This window comes from Haliotis cracherodii, unplaced genomic scaffold (assembly GCF_022045235.1).
Source record: "Haliotis cracherodii isolate W230 unplaced genomic scaffold, xgHalCrac1.p SCAF_12, whole genome shotgun sequence".
Classification (NCBI taxonomy): domain Eukaryota; kingdom Metazoa; phylum Mollusca; class Gastropoda; order Lepetellida; family Haliotidae; genus Haliotis; species Haliotis cracherodii.
Genome location: NW_027266267.1, coordinates 36,835,268 through 36,851,042, shown reverse-complemented (window position 1 = coordinate 36,851,042; position 15,775 = coordinate 36,835,268). Strand labels below are relative to the sequence as shown.

Sequence of the window (15,775 nt, the reverse complement as noted above, 5' to 3'; positions counted from 1 at the left end):
AGTGTATGTTTAGGTATGGAAGTTTCAATCACCTTAGCGCTAAGACTGTCGTTAGGCTATGTTAAGGTATGGGAGTTTCGATCACCTTAGCGCTAAGACTGCTTTGTACAACGGAACCCGGCAAATTAAGTCAGCAGTGGTTGATATGAGGGGTATCAAGGCTATTTCATAATAAAATATTTGAAACAAAACAAATTAATATTTTTTCAAAATATTTATTACATTTTAGAAATAAATGTGGTATTGATGAAATAAAATGATTTATGCATAACGTTTCAATGTTTCTTGAACCTCATGATCTAAAACATGATATACAAAATACCGAAATCACTGCAATCTTTCAGACACAATCCTCCACAATACAAAACAAGGTATTCCAGATTTTAAAGTATTGAACCCAAAAGACTTTAATGAGGAAAATCAAATTATTAACAGCACAGTATGTGTGCATATGTTCACAAATCCTGAAAACACCACTCCTCTTAACAGCTTGTCTGTGTCAAGGCCATTCAATGTCAGGTCTGCAACATAACATCTGGGCTTGTTTGTTTGTTTGTTTGTTGTTAAATGCCGCAATGAGCAATATTCCAGCTATATGACGGCGGTCTGTAAATGATCAAGCCTGGACCAGACAATCCAGTGATTGATATCATGAGCATCGATCCACCCAATTGAGATCGATGACATGCATCAACCAAGTCAGCAAGCCTGACCACCCGATCCCGTTAGTCGCCTTTTACGACAAGCATAGGTTGCTGTTATCTGGGCAGGTACAATAATACCTTAAATGACATTGAAACTGAGAATAGAATTGACGCATCTTTGCCTTACTGGAAGAAAGGATAACACATCTGACACACTCAAACAGCTGACTTGCTTCTCTTCTTAAAAAGTGAGTTTGCCACATTTAAACACTATTTCAGTTTCGTCATGGCGGCGTGGCAGGAAAGTGTAAAGTGGTTAAATCCAGGTTGAATCTGGCTTTGAATCCCATAGTGACAAGATCCAGGCACATCTAAGGGGAGCAACTCTGCACAGCAAAATGCAGCAACCGATTGTCCTGGATGCAGTGAGACCAACAGGAAAGTTGCTTTTTATTTTTTTGTTTAAAACTTAAATGGCAAATGTGAACACAACTAAACTTGATTTCATGACCATCTCTGATATCCTTCCTCTATGTAACATGACTACATATCTCATAACTCAACATTAAATGCCACATACCCGGTACATATATTCAGATCAGATGACAGAACAATAACAAACTTGATGAGCTCATTGGCACAGTCAAAGTAGTTTGTGCGAGTTCTATCCAGATACAAAACAAGCCCTACTTACCAGAATTACACTGTCAAGCAGAAACATACACTGCTCATCTTTAACTATCAGTTCTGAGGAAGGGAAGCCAGGGACTTATCTAGTGTTCCAACTTAGCGCATTGGTAGACAAACTGGGAAAATTCATTTTGTTTATTTTCTCATATTCAGCGATATCTTATTTTATCGTTATATCCAAGCCAAAAGACCTCTTACTCTTCATTGGAACTGTTATCAATTTAATACTTACAAAAACTTAACAGTCAGAACTTTAATAAAAGAATCTTCTTTAAAGCCGCTTTTATGGGGACACTAAAAATGGGCTTTGAGGGTCGAATATTGGCCTCTGACTGGCTCTAGAAAAATCCCTGGAAGCGTAACAATTGTACTCTTTAAAAAACAGATTAATTAAAACATCTATGTATGACTCATGGCAAAGTCCACAATAGTACATCAAAATCTTCCAATGGGGCAAAGGAGTTGACAGGCAACTGATGGCTTGAAGAACGACACGCCCCTACACATGGCTTGACACGCCCCTACACATGGCTTGACACGCCCCTACACATGGCATATAATGCCGAAAATCATCATCAGAGTCTGTAGACGTTTCCTGGTAATGATGAAGGTCAGAACAGTTTTTCTTCATCCTTACTTCGGAGAAGTCAAAACCTCCCCATCACATTTCATCCAGATTTTGAGGGGTGTGGCGTTTACTTCTTTGGTGCTCTGGAAACAAATTTCATAAAATCATTTAAAAAATATCGAAAAGATTTTGTTTGACCATATTTTCAAAAACATTTTACTGGCAAACAATAACCGCTGACAATTTCTTTTGCATGTAAAATATTTCCATCAGCAGTGAAAACTAGAGATTGTATTATAACTTGTGAGTGAGCTAGTTGGGCATAGAGGTATGGTGCGGACAAACCAGATTCGAACCCACGATCACGGGATTTGGTGTGCCCATGTGATGCAACTGTGCACAGAGAATTGTTGTGCCAAAGACAACTGGGACCCTTGCACCCCTGTATCATAAATGAGTCATGTAACCATGGTAACAGTTCACCAAAACGTGTGGCACTGGTGAGCAAAATATCAATAGTTGATGAGGTGAAATGGGGTTTCACGTCTTGTCCAAGATTACTGCACTTATGTACCGACAAGCCTGTGTGTGTGTGTGTGTGTGTGTGTGTGTGCGTGCGTGCGTGCGCGTTTTTCTGCTTCAACTAGTAGGTTTAAGGTAGATTTTATCATGTTTGTAGTGCTAGCCCAGTGATAACATGCCACAGTTTTAACATGAATACCCCACTCAGACTGAGCAGTCCAGTCCTTGTTTACGACCCTTAATGCCGAGCAGCAGGCAGGGTAACAACAAATACCATCTTTTTAATGGCTTTTGGGATGACCAAACCCCCGACCTTCCACCCTCTAGGCAGATGCTCTATCTACTAGACCATGGAAGCAGTCTATATATCCATAGAAGGTCATAAAACACATAAGAGTGTCATGTCACAGTCCCAACAAAACTTGTAATTTTCCTTAGAAAATCCATGATTTGATGATGTTAAGTATTGCCTAATACTGCATCTGCATTACTGACCTATAGCAGCCAACGACCACAGCGTGGTCTCGCTCGTATGGTTCTAATGTGAGCTGTTCCTGCGGCTTGATCTTCTCCGTCTTCAGCTTGTTTACCTCCCCTGCGAACACGGCCTCGGGCTCGGCTGTCGAATCAATACAGTTCGCCTGAAACATGCATTCAAGTACATTAGACCAAGAGTGAGTGAGTGAGAGAGTGAGTGAGTGAATGTTGGTTTGTTGTTTTATGCCGCACTCAGCAATATTCCAGCTATTTAACGGCGGTCTGTAAATAATCGAGTCTGGACCAGACAATCCAGTGATTGACATCATGAAAATTGATCCACACAATTGGGATCGATGACATGCATCAACCAAGTGAGCGAGCCTGACCACCTGATCCCGTTAGTCGCCTTTTACAACTTGGACACTTGATTATTTACAGAACGCTGTCATATAGCTGGAATATTGCCTAATGCAGCATTGGTTAATAGGGACCTATTCTGAACCGGAATCCCCAAGGGTATATCCTAATGTATAATAAACCGCAACACACATCATATACATTAACAGGTACTGTTGAGTGAGTTGCTTAAAAGAAGGGTCTCACCTTCACACTGATGACAACGTGGCCACCATTCTTCAGGAACATGTGTGCGTTGATGGCGACGATTCTGGCCTGATCTGGCTGAGCAACATCTGCGAAGATTGTATCCACCATACCTAGAAGAAAGGACCAGTTCATACAAAGTGACACAAATGTACAACATACAATAGTGATACAACTATTCCAGCAATATTACTGTGGGGGACACCAGAAATGGGTTTCACACTTTGTACCCATGTCAGGAATCGAACCCGGGTCTTCGGCTAACCATAGCGCCATAGCCCTTAATGAAGCGGGTCTAGATTTTCCTAAGGACTGATCCTCCCATCTCACTAGGAGCACCTTTTCAGTTACTGTATTCGACGTATTAAGCGCCCCGCTCTAATAAGCGCCCATGGCGAGATTTGTTGATATATTGGCTAGCGAACAATCCCAATTAGCACCCCTTCCGACCCCTTTTCGCATATAATACGCACCGCTTCCTTCCCCTATAATACGCACTCGTGTGTTATACGCACCCTTTATCATTGGCAATTAAATTCTAGAAACATATATCTGTCATGCATAAACATTTCAGGCTGTCAGCATAAACCATGAAATTTATCTTTCAACTCTGTTTTTTTCACCAAAATAATATTCTAATAAGAGCCCCCTATTTCTAAATTTGAGAGCACCCTGGGGGCTTATTACGTAGAATATGGTATGTCTTTCCTGAGACTTGGTGTCAGTCTACCCAAAGCCCTTACAACACAAGTTATGAGAATTGCAAATTAGTGGGGTTTAAATGCAGCTTTGAACAGTATTTCAGTTACCTATAATGTCAGGTTGAACACTATAAATATGGGAAGAAAGCCTCATATTAGGGAGGTCAGGCTTATTTTGTACATAAATTATTTTATACAGGTTTATGCATCTACATTTAGTTTATGTGAAAATGAATAAAAAACACTTTTCCTTTTTAATTTATGTCAACAACTTTTTGAGATATGGCTGTTTTAAGGAGTGTAAAAGGCGGCCATTTTGTTTTCCAAGATGGCCGCCATTAAGTTTGCAAATTTTTCAGGATTAAAAAGCTCCGGGAAAATAAACTGAAAAGGTATTTTCCTATTTTTAATACATTATTTACCTGGAAAGAAATAGTCTCAACCAAGCCATTAACAATCAGCTCCTTGGCTGTATCATAACTTTTAATTTTAACATTTAAAAACATGGAAAATGGCCATTCATATGCACAACAATAGCCAAAATTACCATACTTTGAATGGTGTTAGAAGTGCATTGACAATTCATTTGCATTTTAAGATCCTTGATGTGAGTCAACAATAATATTTATTCACAATAAATAGAGTAAAAAACAATCAGTTCCTTCATTATCATTTTCAAAAATCATCACGAAAATGTACCTTTATCAATTTTCATTTGAAAATAGATGTGGCACCATGCAGTGATTGGAATTCCTTCAATGACATGCACAAAATTGAACATAATTATTTTTTTAATGAAGATATCTCAGTGAATTTTGGAAGGCATGTACATCTTTCAATGCTCCATTTGGGGTGCATCATCATGTTCCTCTTACTGCAAGTAATAAGGTTTTATCTCCTCTATAATACAAAGAACAACAACCTTGACATGCAGTTTTGATCAATTTTATTCGCATTTGTATCGCGTCGACTGACCGGACCGAGTACACACTTACAAGTCTGATGAAGATTTTACAATACACATTTTAAATTTGTATTAAATTCGAAGTGTTCACTGCTGTCTTTCACCTGACGAACCAGCCTTCAGAATTCCAAGGAGCAGAAGACTGGTTGGCTAATCTCATCCAGTGACCAGTCATCTGTAACAAATATTTGGAATCACTTGAACTCATATCCAGTTCTGTATCAAGGGAGATATAAGAAGAAAAGATTGAAGCAATTGTAATGTGTAATTATATTCAGGAAAAAATATCTTTACCTGACTTAATCTCATTAATATATAATAGGTCTTTTACAAGCTTGGGTATTTGCACCCCACTGTCCAACGGCTGAATAAATGCAAAGTGTGATATGGGATAGGTTATAAATCAAACACAAAGTCATATCACTCACTATCACACACTAGGGCCATTCAATATTGTTCAGTTTGCTAAATGTAATTTAAACCTGTATAGATCTATTTTAAAGTGATGATAATCATATAATAAATACATGGATAACAATATTAAAATTGATAAATATTTGGTGAATAAGGATGCAGTCTACAAAATGAAATCATGTTAAGTTGACTGGAATTCCAGTATTAATTTAAGTTCTATAACATAATTTATTTTTGTTTGGAAATAAAGCACTGTAACTATTTTCATGATTCACTGCCCCTGCAGTTGTATTATATTTTGACCATCATCACCCCCTTTCGCAGTCATTTTTTCATTGGTAGATATGAAAACTAAATTTTGGAATGTTCAAATATATTGTCAACATTTCCTTCTAATTGTATAGCGTATACAATTAACTTCATGACTTTTTAGCAACATTTCACTTAAGTTGTCAGGATAAAGTACCGGGGTATATTTCAAGTGTCATCAGTTTCATTTTGATAAGTCAGCGGCATCTTTACGCAAAGCAAACCGGAAGTAAAATTGACAATTGTTTTCATGTTTGTATGACGGCAATTCAGTGGCAGCTAGCTGAATCTTGCTGACAATAATCTTTTTTCAAAGTGCTGTGCTTTCAAGTATGTGTGTAGATGGTAACCAGATGTGAAATCGCACAAAATGCCTTCTTTAAAAAATAATGAAGTTGTAAACAGTCGCGCTACGAAACGTGGACTAGTCCATTTTGATACGGGGAAATGGGCTGCCATGAAAATCTCAATGTACATAAAAATAAAGTTTTACATTGTGTTACCCCAACAATAAATGTTTATTGCTTATCAATACAAATTACAACGTCTACAAAAGACTTAGTCCCCCCAACTAAGACAGGGCGTGTCAGCAATTCCTGTACTTTCTCCCTTGTCACCCCTACTATGGACCAAGCCCACTCGGAGTGCGACAGAGCTGTCGTCACGGCTGTGATGGAAATTGGGCCTAATTAGGATGAAATGTAAACAGAATGCGTTCCAAATATAACAATTCAATGGAAGTGGTATTTTGGGGGACATTTCAGGATTGTGAATATACACACGAAGTCTTGAATGTGTTTATTGTCAAGACTTCTACTGAAAGCGACAGCTAGGAAAAACCTTGGACGAGTTTAATTTTATTGATAGGGGAAAGGTAGTAACTCTATAATCTTTTTCCTGTTGTTTATTTTCCTTTTTCAACAAATAACATCAATTGATATCTGATAAAGGAAACATGATTTTTGATTTACCAACATTCTACTTATGTAAGGTTTTTTTAACGGGTTTTACCTGTCACATTGTCCGTGGGACACTTCCATCTTTGGCATTGTCCCCTTCCACAATAAGCTCGTCTGATCGGCGGTAATGTCGGCTGCTAGATGAAAACGACGGAACTTTGTTGAGAAAAAAGTAGGTGTGCCTAGAATTTTACAGTTTTTCGATTACAATATTTAGAAACTAGATAGTCTTGAAATACATAGTAGCTATTCGTTTTGCCGCCATTTTAAAATTTTCACTGAAAATGTTAGTAAACTTACCTTTGAATGATTTTTGTTTTCAAATTTCGCGCCGCTAGCTCCAGAACGATATCAAAGTCGTAAAATAGAGTCTTCCATCTGTCATGTGATATAAGTATTGTTGTAATGTGAATCCAGGCACACCTCCTAGTTTTTCCCTCAACGTCGAAGGTACCAAGATTTTATGGTGCCATTTTGGCAAAAAGTGCATACCCTTGTAATCTAAAGAAGCTGCATTCTTAAATAAACATTCTATTCATGGTGAAATAAGCGAACAGAACAAACAAGAATAGGCATAATGTTTTATTTAGACATTCTTCATAAGCATGAATCTTCTTGTTCTTTCTGTTAATGAAAGCTGAAATGTGATGAATTTTGTTAATCTTCATTTAATAAACAAGATGGCCGCCGGGCCTGACCTCCCTACTCATATGATACAGGTCAAGGATGTTTACAAGGTGAGGTGAAATGGGGTTCAACATGTTCAAGATTACTGTTCAAGATTATATAGACACGTGCACACATGTGTATTTGTGGCTGCTCATACGGGTCTGGACTAATGTTGCACAATTCAAATTCTAGAGTGAGGGATGACAGAGGGAGTGAGTGAGTAAATGTTGCTTAAAGCCGCATCAGCAATATTCCAGCTATTCGCGGCTAAGATGACAGAGAAACAAGTGCGGGGCACCTGTTACACGTAGTGCCACTTACCAACCAGCATTCGGTACTTATGAGGATGTCGGGCATCCTCTATGATTGGGATGATATTGGGCCTCTTCTTGGCAACATTGATGAGATCTCGGCCACTCCGATGTGAGAATTCTACAGCATACACTAAACCCTCCTGAAACAGAATTGACACAGTCCAGAATAGCACACAGCACATTACCTTCCCAAATTCTCACATTTCAACACGTCTGGATGAAGTTCCTTTATTCTACACTGAATCCACTAAATCACGTGTCACTTACGATTGATTCTGTTATGTCAGAGTAGCCTCCCTTGTACAACAATATATCAAGCTCTACGTTGCTATTGACGAGATGAATTTACGTCTGTTTAATCAGTTCAGTTTGAGATTGGAGATCCTATTCTCAGAATACTAATTATACACTAAATATAAACTGCCAGTACTTACGGGTCACAAGATGTCGGACAGAGTAACCTCCCTTGTCCCAAAATAAATCCACTAAATATAAACTGCCAGTACTTACGGGTCACAAGATGTCGGACAGAGTAACCTCCCTTGTCCCAAAATAAATCCACTAAATATAACCTGCCAGTACTTACGGGTCACAAGATGTTGGACAGAGTAACCTCCCTTGTCCCAAAATAAATCCACTAAATATAAACTGCCAGAACTTAACAGTCCCACAATGTCTTACAGAGTAACCTCCCTTGTCCCACAATAAATCCACTGAAAAAAAACTGCAAGAACTTACCGGGCCCACGATGTCGGACACGTGGCTGACAGTTGTTCCTGAAGCTGCACCAAGATACAAAACTTTGGCCCCTGGTTTCATATGAATCTTCTCCACACCACCCAAGATGGCAGCAGCCAACTTCGACCTGAACGGATTCCAGGCTCTGTACTCAATCTTAGTCTCCCCCTCCTGTCGGGAAGTAAAAAAGAAGTGAATATTGTTAAATGATGCAGTCACATCTTGTTGGGTCAAATTTTCAAGTTACATCATGGCATGTCAGCTTAATGTGGGAGGTTTGTTTTTCTTCGTTTGTTGTAGCGCCCCACTCAGCAATATTCCATCTATATGACGGCGGTCTGTAAAATAATCGAGTTTTGACCAGACAATCCAGTGATTGACATCATGAGCATCAATCAACGCCATTGGGATCGATGGCATGTATCAACCAAGTCAGCGAGTCTGAGCACCCGATCCCGTTAGTTGCCTTTTATGACAAGCTTAGTTGTCTTTTACGACAAGCATAGTCGTCTTTTACGACAAGCATAGTCACCTTTTACGACAAGCATGCCACCACCACCCCCCCACGAGATGAATTAACTATGATGTACAACTGACCTCAACACTGATCTTCTTCTCCCCATAGACAGTCTCCCCAGGGGTGAGGTTGAGGGTCACCAGAGCGTCCTCCTTCCCTCTTGCAATAAACACACCTAAAACATTGAAACAAAACTGAAATTATGCACATTGCCATCCCTGCAAGTCAAACAGGCTGTCAATCAGTCTGGAACAGACAAACCAGTGATTGAAAATACACATGGTACTTCTGTTCCATCCCGACGGGATACATCAGCTTAAGGTGGGAGGAAAGCTTAAAGTGGTACAGGTGTTCTGATCCATGAAGTCGATTTGCTTGTTAACACCCCATTCAACAAAATTCCAGCTACATGACATGTCTATAAATAATCGAGACTGGACCAGACAATCCAGTGATTGATATCATTAGCATCGATCCATGCAGTTGGGATACGATGACATACACCAACCAAGTCAGCGAGCCTGACTGCTTGTCGTAAAAGGCGACTAACGGGATCGGGTGGTCAGGCTCGCTGACTTGGTTGATGCATGTCATTGATCCCAATTGCGTGGATCGATGCTCAAGATATTAATCACTGGATTGTCTGGTCCAGACTCGATTATTTACAGACTGCCGTCATATAGCTGGAATATTGCAGAGTGTGGCGTTAAATAACAAACCAACCAACCAACATAATTTTGATGTCTCATTTAAGAAATAATTGAGTGAGTGAGTGAATTGGATTTAACACCGCTTTCATCAGTATTCCAGTTATATCACGGCGTGTCAGCTTAATGTGAGAGGAAAGCCCGAAGTGATGCAGGTCCCAAACGTTTACCACTTCGATGAAACCCACGAGCACAGGTATGGTGCTGACAAACCTAGAAACATAATCGGGGCGAACCGGGATTCGAACCCACAATCATAGGTTTCTGACGTGCCCAAGGGACGCAACTCTGCACAGTGAATCGTGGCGCCTTCGACGACTGGGCCACCCCTGCCCCCTAAGAAATAAACGACCTGTGGTCATTGTTTATCATACAATGAAACACTCGTGGCTGTGCCTCTCACGTTTTATTCCCCTTGCACTGTGTGTCCAGAGTGTTATAAACAATGAGTTGTTTATTTCTTAAACATACAGAACGAATAAATGACTGACCTTCGTGTCTGTGGGGCTCTACTACCACCTTTCTGCCACCTCGCATGCCCCCACGGCCTCCTGTAGAAGACAACATTTACAATTAATATGGACACACCATTTAGGTCACAGGAAAAATGTCTAACCCAGCCTACTCAAGCCTACCCACGTTTACTTCAGGAAATAGTTCTTTGCTGTTGAATTAATGCATAGTTAGTACGTTACTATCACAGCCCCATCATCCCGAGGCAAGAGCGTCCACTAGCCTTTTTTATCAAAGTCCTGTTTCCACCCTTGTCACCCTTGTCACATCAAGCCCACTGTGCTAAATATGATTGGACTATCGCACATTGAAAAATGCAACATAATATTTATGTCTGCATGCACCACATGCATGTTAAAAAATATTTTTAAATTAGTGTCTGATTAACCCTTGTGTCCACACAACACAATCTTTGAAAACACTCAATATTTCTCTGCTTTTTTTCGCCCTACCACATCACTAACTGCTGTGTCCTGTGTAATACCTGATGCATGATAGTCAGATCTGGGATTGTACATATTAAGACAAGTTTATGCATCTATGTTTCATCTTGGATGACTTGATGGACCAGGGTGCAACCTGGTTTTTGTCTTGTGCAACTTGGGTCTTCATGTCAACACGCACCTGGTGCAGTTAAATCAAGTTCCTTAAATCAAACCCTGAATAATTTCAGAAGATATACTGTATTCGACATAATAACCGCCCAGGGCGCTCTCAAAATTAGAAATAGGGGGCTCTTATTAGAATATTATTTTAGTGAAAAAAACAGAGTTGAAAGATCGTAAATTTTGTGGTTTTTGCTGACAGCCTGAAATGTTTATACACGGCAGATATATTTTCCCAGAATTTAATTTCCCATGATTAAGGATGCATATAACAGACGAATTATATGAGAATAACTAAGTCTTGTGTACACTGATCAATTGGAAGGGGTGCTAATTGGGATTGTTCACTAGCCAATATATTAGCAAATTTCGCTGTGGGCGCTTATTAGAGTGGGGCGCTTATTACCTCAAATACGGTATCCCAAAAAGAAATCTGTTTCCATGCACAACAGGACTTATCAAGGATTGCAAACTACGTCATCTTGTTAAAATGTGAATTTTGGCATTAAGTTCTTACCTTCTCAATTTCAAAAGGTATTTTCATATTGCATTTAATGCAATAAGATCAAATCAAGCATTAAAGCATTTTCCCTATCTATTTGTCTCATTATCAGTGAAATACCAATCATCTCGACCGAGACATCACATTTGGTTTTATTGTATTAACTGGAAAATGTAAACTCGCACACTTGCTGCCAAATATTGGCCCCACAGCAGGCCTCCATAAAACCATGCACCACACTAACATGACTCAACAAACTTAACACAGAGCTCCAGATAACTTTTTGTGCAATTGAGTTCTTACTCTTGGGTTTCTATTTTAATTGGGTTATTACATTTTTCATTGGGTTACCAATACTTGTTCCCTCATCTATTCATCACTCTATTGGGGTTTTCCCAAAATTAGTAAACATTTTAAGACTAAAAAAATGAAATAATGTTTTAGATGTATATAACTGTTCTAAATACACAGGTTTGACTCGGCAAGCAAATGAGCTCGTAATTATGTTATGTAAATTAGCTACTTTGTACGCATGCTGAAAAAGCTTCATTGGGAATTTACGCGTGCTGTTTTAACGCATTTGAGTTTTTGATTTAATGCATGCGTTTCTGTACGCAAGTTGATTGAAAGCAATTGGGTTTTGAATATTTTGGGGGCGTCTTTTACGCAAACAGGCTGCTTATCTGTAGCTCTGCTTAACAGCTGAACCTAATTATGTAAATATGAAAGGGTAAGAAAACTCAAGGTCTTTACTCTATTCCTGGACTTATGATAATGATCTGACGATCTTAACCGTTAATACAATATGCTGGTGATACCATACCTCTGCCTCCTCGACCTGGAAAGAGAAAGAACATTCTGATTACAAACCCCACTGCAGCACAATATTTTGAAAATGATCATTCTGAGGTCTGATCAAGATCAATGGAGGGCTACGCATCAACATGATCAAGTATTCAAACATGCTATGCTTGTTTGTTTGTTGATTAACGTCTTACTCAGCAATATTCCACCTGTATGACGACGGTCTGTAAATAATTAGGTCCCGACAAGACAATCCAGTGATTGACATGAGCAATGATCTGCGCAATTGGGATACGACGGCATGTATCAATCAAGTCAGCGAGGCTGACCACCTGCTCCAGAGAGTCCCCTCTTACGACAAACATAGTCGCGTCTTACGGCAAGGAATTTCTGTTCATTTCTGTCTATAATATAAGCGACATGTATTTCCTTATCATAATGGAGAACGTCTGAGACATAATAACATATTTTAGTTTCGACAATATCCTGCCAATATTGATTGTAAGGATTAGACATGAATTAACATGATTGAAATATGTACTCGCCAAGTAGGACGAGCGTTTGTTCAGCCCTGACCATGTAATTATACTTGCATGTAAACAGAAATGAATAAACTGTCATGACTTACCACCACCTCCTCTACCACCTCCCCCACGGAAGCCACGTGAATCTCCACGTCCCCCGCGGAAACCCCCTCGTCCACCACGTCCGCCTCTGTCTCCAAAGCCACCGCGTCCTCCTCTGTCACCACCCCTGCCCCCTCTGAAGCCTCCCCGTCCACGGAAACCACCCCTGTCTCCCCGAGGAGAAAATCCTGCAAACGAAAAAATTTACTTAATCTACATGTGATTATCAGGAAACCAAAGTCAACATATTGAACAATTTCAAAGCACTTGTCAACTTAGAATGTTGAAGTGCATCAAAGCACCCTGAAATTGAGAGTTCTGAAGTAATGTTTGCAAACAACAGGTGATAACCACGACTCTGCTTGTCTTATTCCACGAGAGACGTTTCTGCCTCAGTGACCACACTGTGGGAGTAGGGTCATTAGGTCGGGAAGTTCTTCTATCTAGTGATACCCATGATTTGTTTCTGCAACGTGATTGGCTTCATACCACCAAGGCCTTAATATTGTATTCTAGGCTTTGACAAACACTGGCTTCCAAATTAATCTGCAAATAAAATTTTATAGTTGCTCCGTAAGCAAAAAAAACACACATTGTTTTTTTTTCAATTTGCCTCCAATAAAAACATGACCGAAGTCAGTTATTCTGCAAGTGCTTGGGTTGCACGCAATTGGGACCGATGACATGCATCAACCAAGTCAGTGAACCTGACCACCCGATCCTGTTAGTCGCCTCTTAAGACAAGCATAATCGGCCTTTACAACAAGCATGGGTTGCTGAAGACCTATTCTACCCTGGATCTTCAGGGGTCTGCTGAGCTTACCGGACAGAACAGAATCTTACAGTTCTTAAGATTCTGAACTTCCTTAAGTCACAAACTGCAATAATTACATGCACTGCAATAATTACATGCACTCAGCATAACGAACAATGTTGTTGTTGCAGGTTTAGGAGCCAATGTTTCTGTTCAAAGCAAAGACTTATCAATCGTTAAAATTTTCACCACTAGCTCTGAAGTGGTTCCCAACACCCAAACAATAACTTGAATTTAAGCCTTGTTATTTTTTCACCGAAACAACACGAGCCAATTTGCTCCTAACGAAAAAAAAACACATCAGCTTTGACGGAGATGAGTGCGATGTTAACAGCATATAACTGTGTACGACAGAAATTAAGAGAAAGCTAGAACCGCCTCGTGGCTTAATTTAATTTTGGTACACGTGTTAGGAAGCTCCCTGCGAATTTATCAAACCGTGATGACTCCAAAACTGGACCCTAAGGTTTAGGTTACGGATTGAACTAAAACAGTCAACTGACGAGTTCTATTACATTATGAATTATGTTCCAAGTCGGGTACCCATCACAACCGACTTGAACACTCCATACTTGACTTGATCTTCGCTACCGCGGCGCCAGAATCTTGAAATTTAGTTTTGTATTTAGGACAGCAAGCGTAACATAACACGCAACTATTGAGACTACATAGACATTATGTTATGTTACTTGAATAAAAGGAACATAAGCAGAGAGAAATACATACCTGGTCTCCCCATAATTGCTTAAAGTTACTTGTTGAAATGAAATGTTTCGACCACGTGCGTGTGTTGATTTGGAACTATCCCGTCATGCAATTGATTTCCGACAAAGAACGATAACTCTTCTTGAAACACACTCGTCACGAGTCGAGAACGTACCGGCGGAATCCTAAGCTCCGGCCCAGCGCGTATTCGGTACACACTCGGTAACATGGTATAGAGAGCTCCGAAAGCGGGATATCGCTGTGAGGAGCTGGTCGAAACTCGGAAGCTTTAAATCGAAATCAAAAGCACGACATATTTGAAATATACTGAGTATTAGATGTAGGCATTTGCTTACAGAAAATTACATGTTATTTCTCTTGTCATCAATTTTATTGGCAACAATGCCCCCTCAGCAGTAGATCTAACTATCAGCACCCCCCACCTCCAATCAAAACAATGCTGGGAGGTACACTCAGACACCTGGGGCAGTGACCACATGCCCATCAAAATTTCGATTTCACTACCCACCCAGAATCCATCCCCACCTCAAACCCAATCCCCAATCGACCCCCCTTTAGGTATACCTCCCAGCAATCCAAATTTAACTTAAATGAGGCTGACTGGAAAACCTTTAACACATGCACGAATAAAATCTATCCTTAGTTGCTTTGGAAAACTATTCACCAGAATTTTAAACAACCGTTTAACTAAATTCCTAGATAAAAATAATATTCTAACACCTGCTCAAGCAGGATTCAGGAAATCTCTCTCAACTGCTGACAATAGATTTGTAATTTATATGCTTATGCAAATTTTAAGAAATAATAAAAATTATACTGCGCTTTCATAGACTTTACTAAAGCTTTTGACACTGTTTGGCGAAATCTGTCTTTTTAGTGCTTTTCTTCTAAGTTTTCTGGGTGAAATTTTGACTGTGGGAATGCATTGTGTGGCTATTTTATGTATAATGTTAGTGAAGTTATGTACCTCCTCTGCAACCAAATAAACATCAACCACATCCATAACACAGACAATGACATTTTTAACTCAAACTTCACTAACATTATACATAAAATAGCCACACAATGCATTCCAACAGTCAAAATTTCACCCAATCACACTCCTGTCCCTTGGTGGAGCCAATAATTTGAAAAATGTAGAAAACTTAGAAAAAAGCACTAAATAAAGCCAAGCGGGAACTCCCACCGGGCCAGAAATCTCAGAAATTCAACCAAACAACTCATAAGAGCAGCCAAAAGAAAACAATGGAAAACATTTACCAGCTCCTTGAAAATGGGGAAACAAAATACCAAAATTCTATGGAAAACACTTACGGCCATAAAGGGCACTTCAAAATCGGGGCGGTCGGGTAGCCTAGTGGATAAAGCGTTCGCTCGTCACGCCGA

The 15,775-nt window shown here is 39.7% G+C and overlaps 1 protein-coding gene across 2 annotated transcripts; it reads right to left on the bottom strand.

Annotated features, from left to right (window-relative positions):
* Positions 1–209: 209 nt before the first annotated feature.
* Positions 210–14,493, bottom strand: LOC139458397 (rRNA 2'-O-methyltransferase fibrillarin-like). 2 transcript variants are annotated; one of them, XM_071239815.1, is made up of 10 exons: positions 14,390–14,493; positions 12,852–13,037; positions 12,243–12,257; positions 10,291–10,350; positions 9,173–9,267; positions 8,576–8,746; positions 7,845–7,977; positions 3,508–3,620; positions 2,920–3,065; positions 210–2,045 (listed from the first exon to the last, which is right to left on the bottom strand). In XM_071239815.1, exons 1-10 carry the CDS (start codon positions 14,400–14,402, stop codon positions 2,030–2,032), a joined length of 948 nt encoding a protein of 315 aa, XP_071095916.1. In that variant the 5' UTR covers positions 14,403–14,493; the 3' UTR covers positions 210–2,029. The 2 variants fall into 2 exon arrangements, with proteins under 2 accessions (XP_071095916.1, XP_071095915.1); XM_071239814.1 differs by lacking the exon at positions 210–2,045 and having other exon boundaries at positions 2,895–3,065.
* Between the last annotated feature and the right edge of the window lie 1,282 nt (positions 14,494–15,775).

What these genes read in the sequence shown, in the direction of transcription:
- LOC139458397 (XM_071239814.1), bottom strand. An exon ending in TAAGTACCGAATGCTGGTTG is followed by an intron (nt 3,621 to 7,844) that starts GTAAGTGGCACT and finishes CCTTTCTTCTAG; the next exon opens with GTATGGTGGATACAATCTTC. An exon ending in ACGTTGTCATCAGTGTGAAG is followed by an intron (nt 3,066 to 3,507) that starts GTGAGACCCTTC and finishes TGCATGTTTCAG; the next exon opens with GCGAACTGTATTGATTCGAC.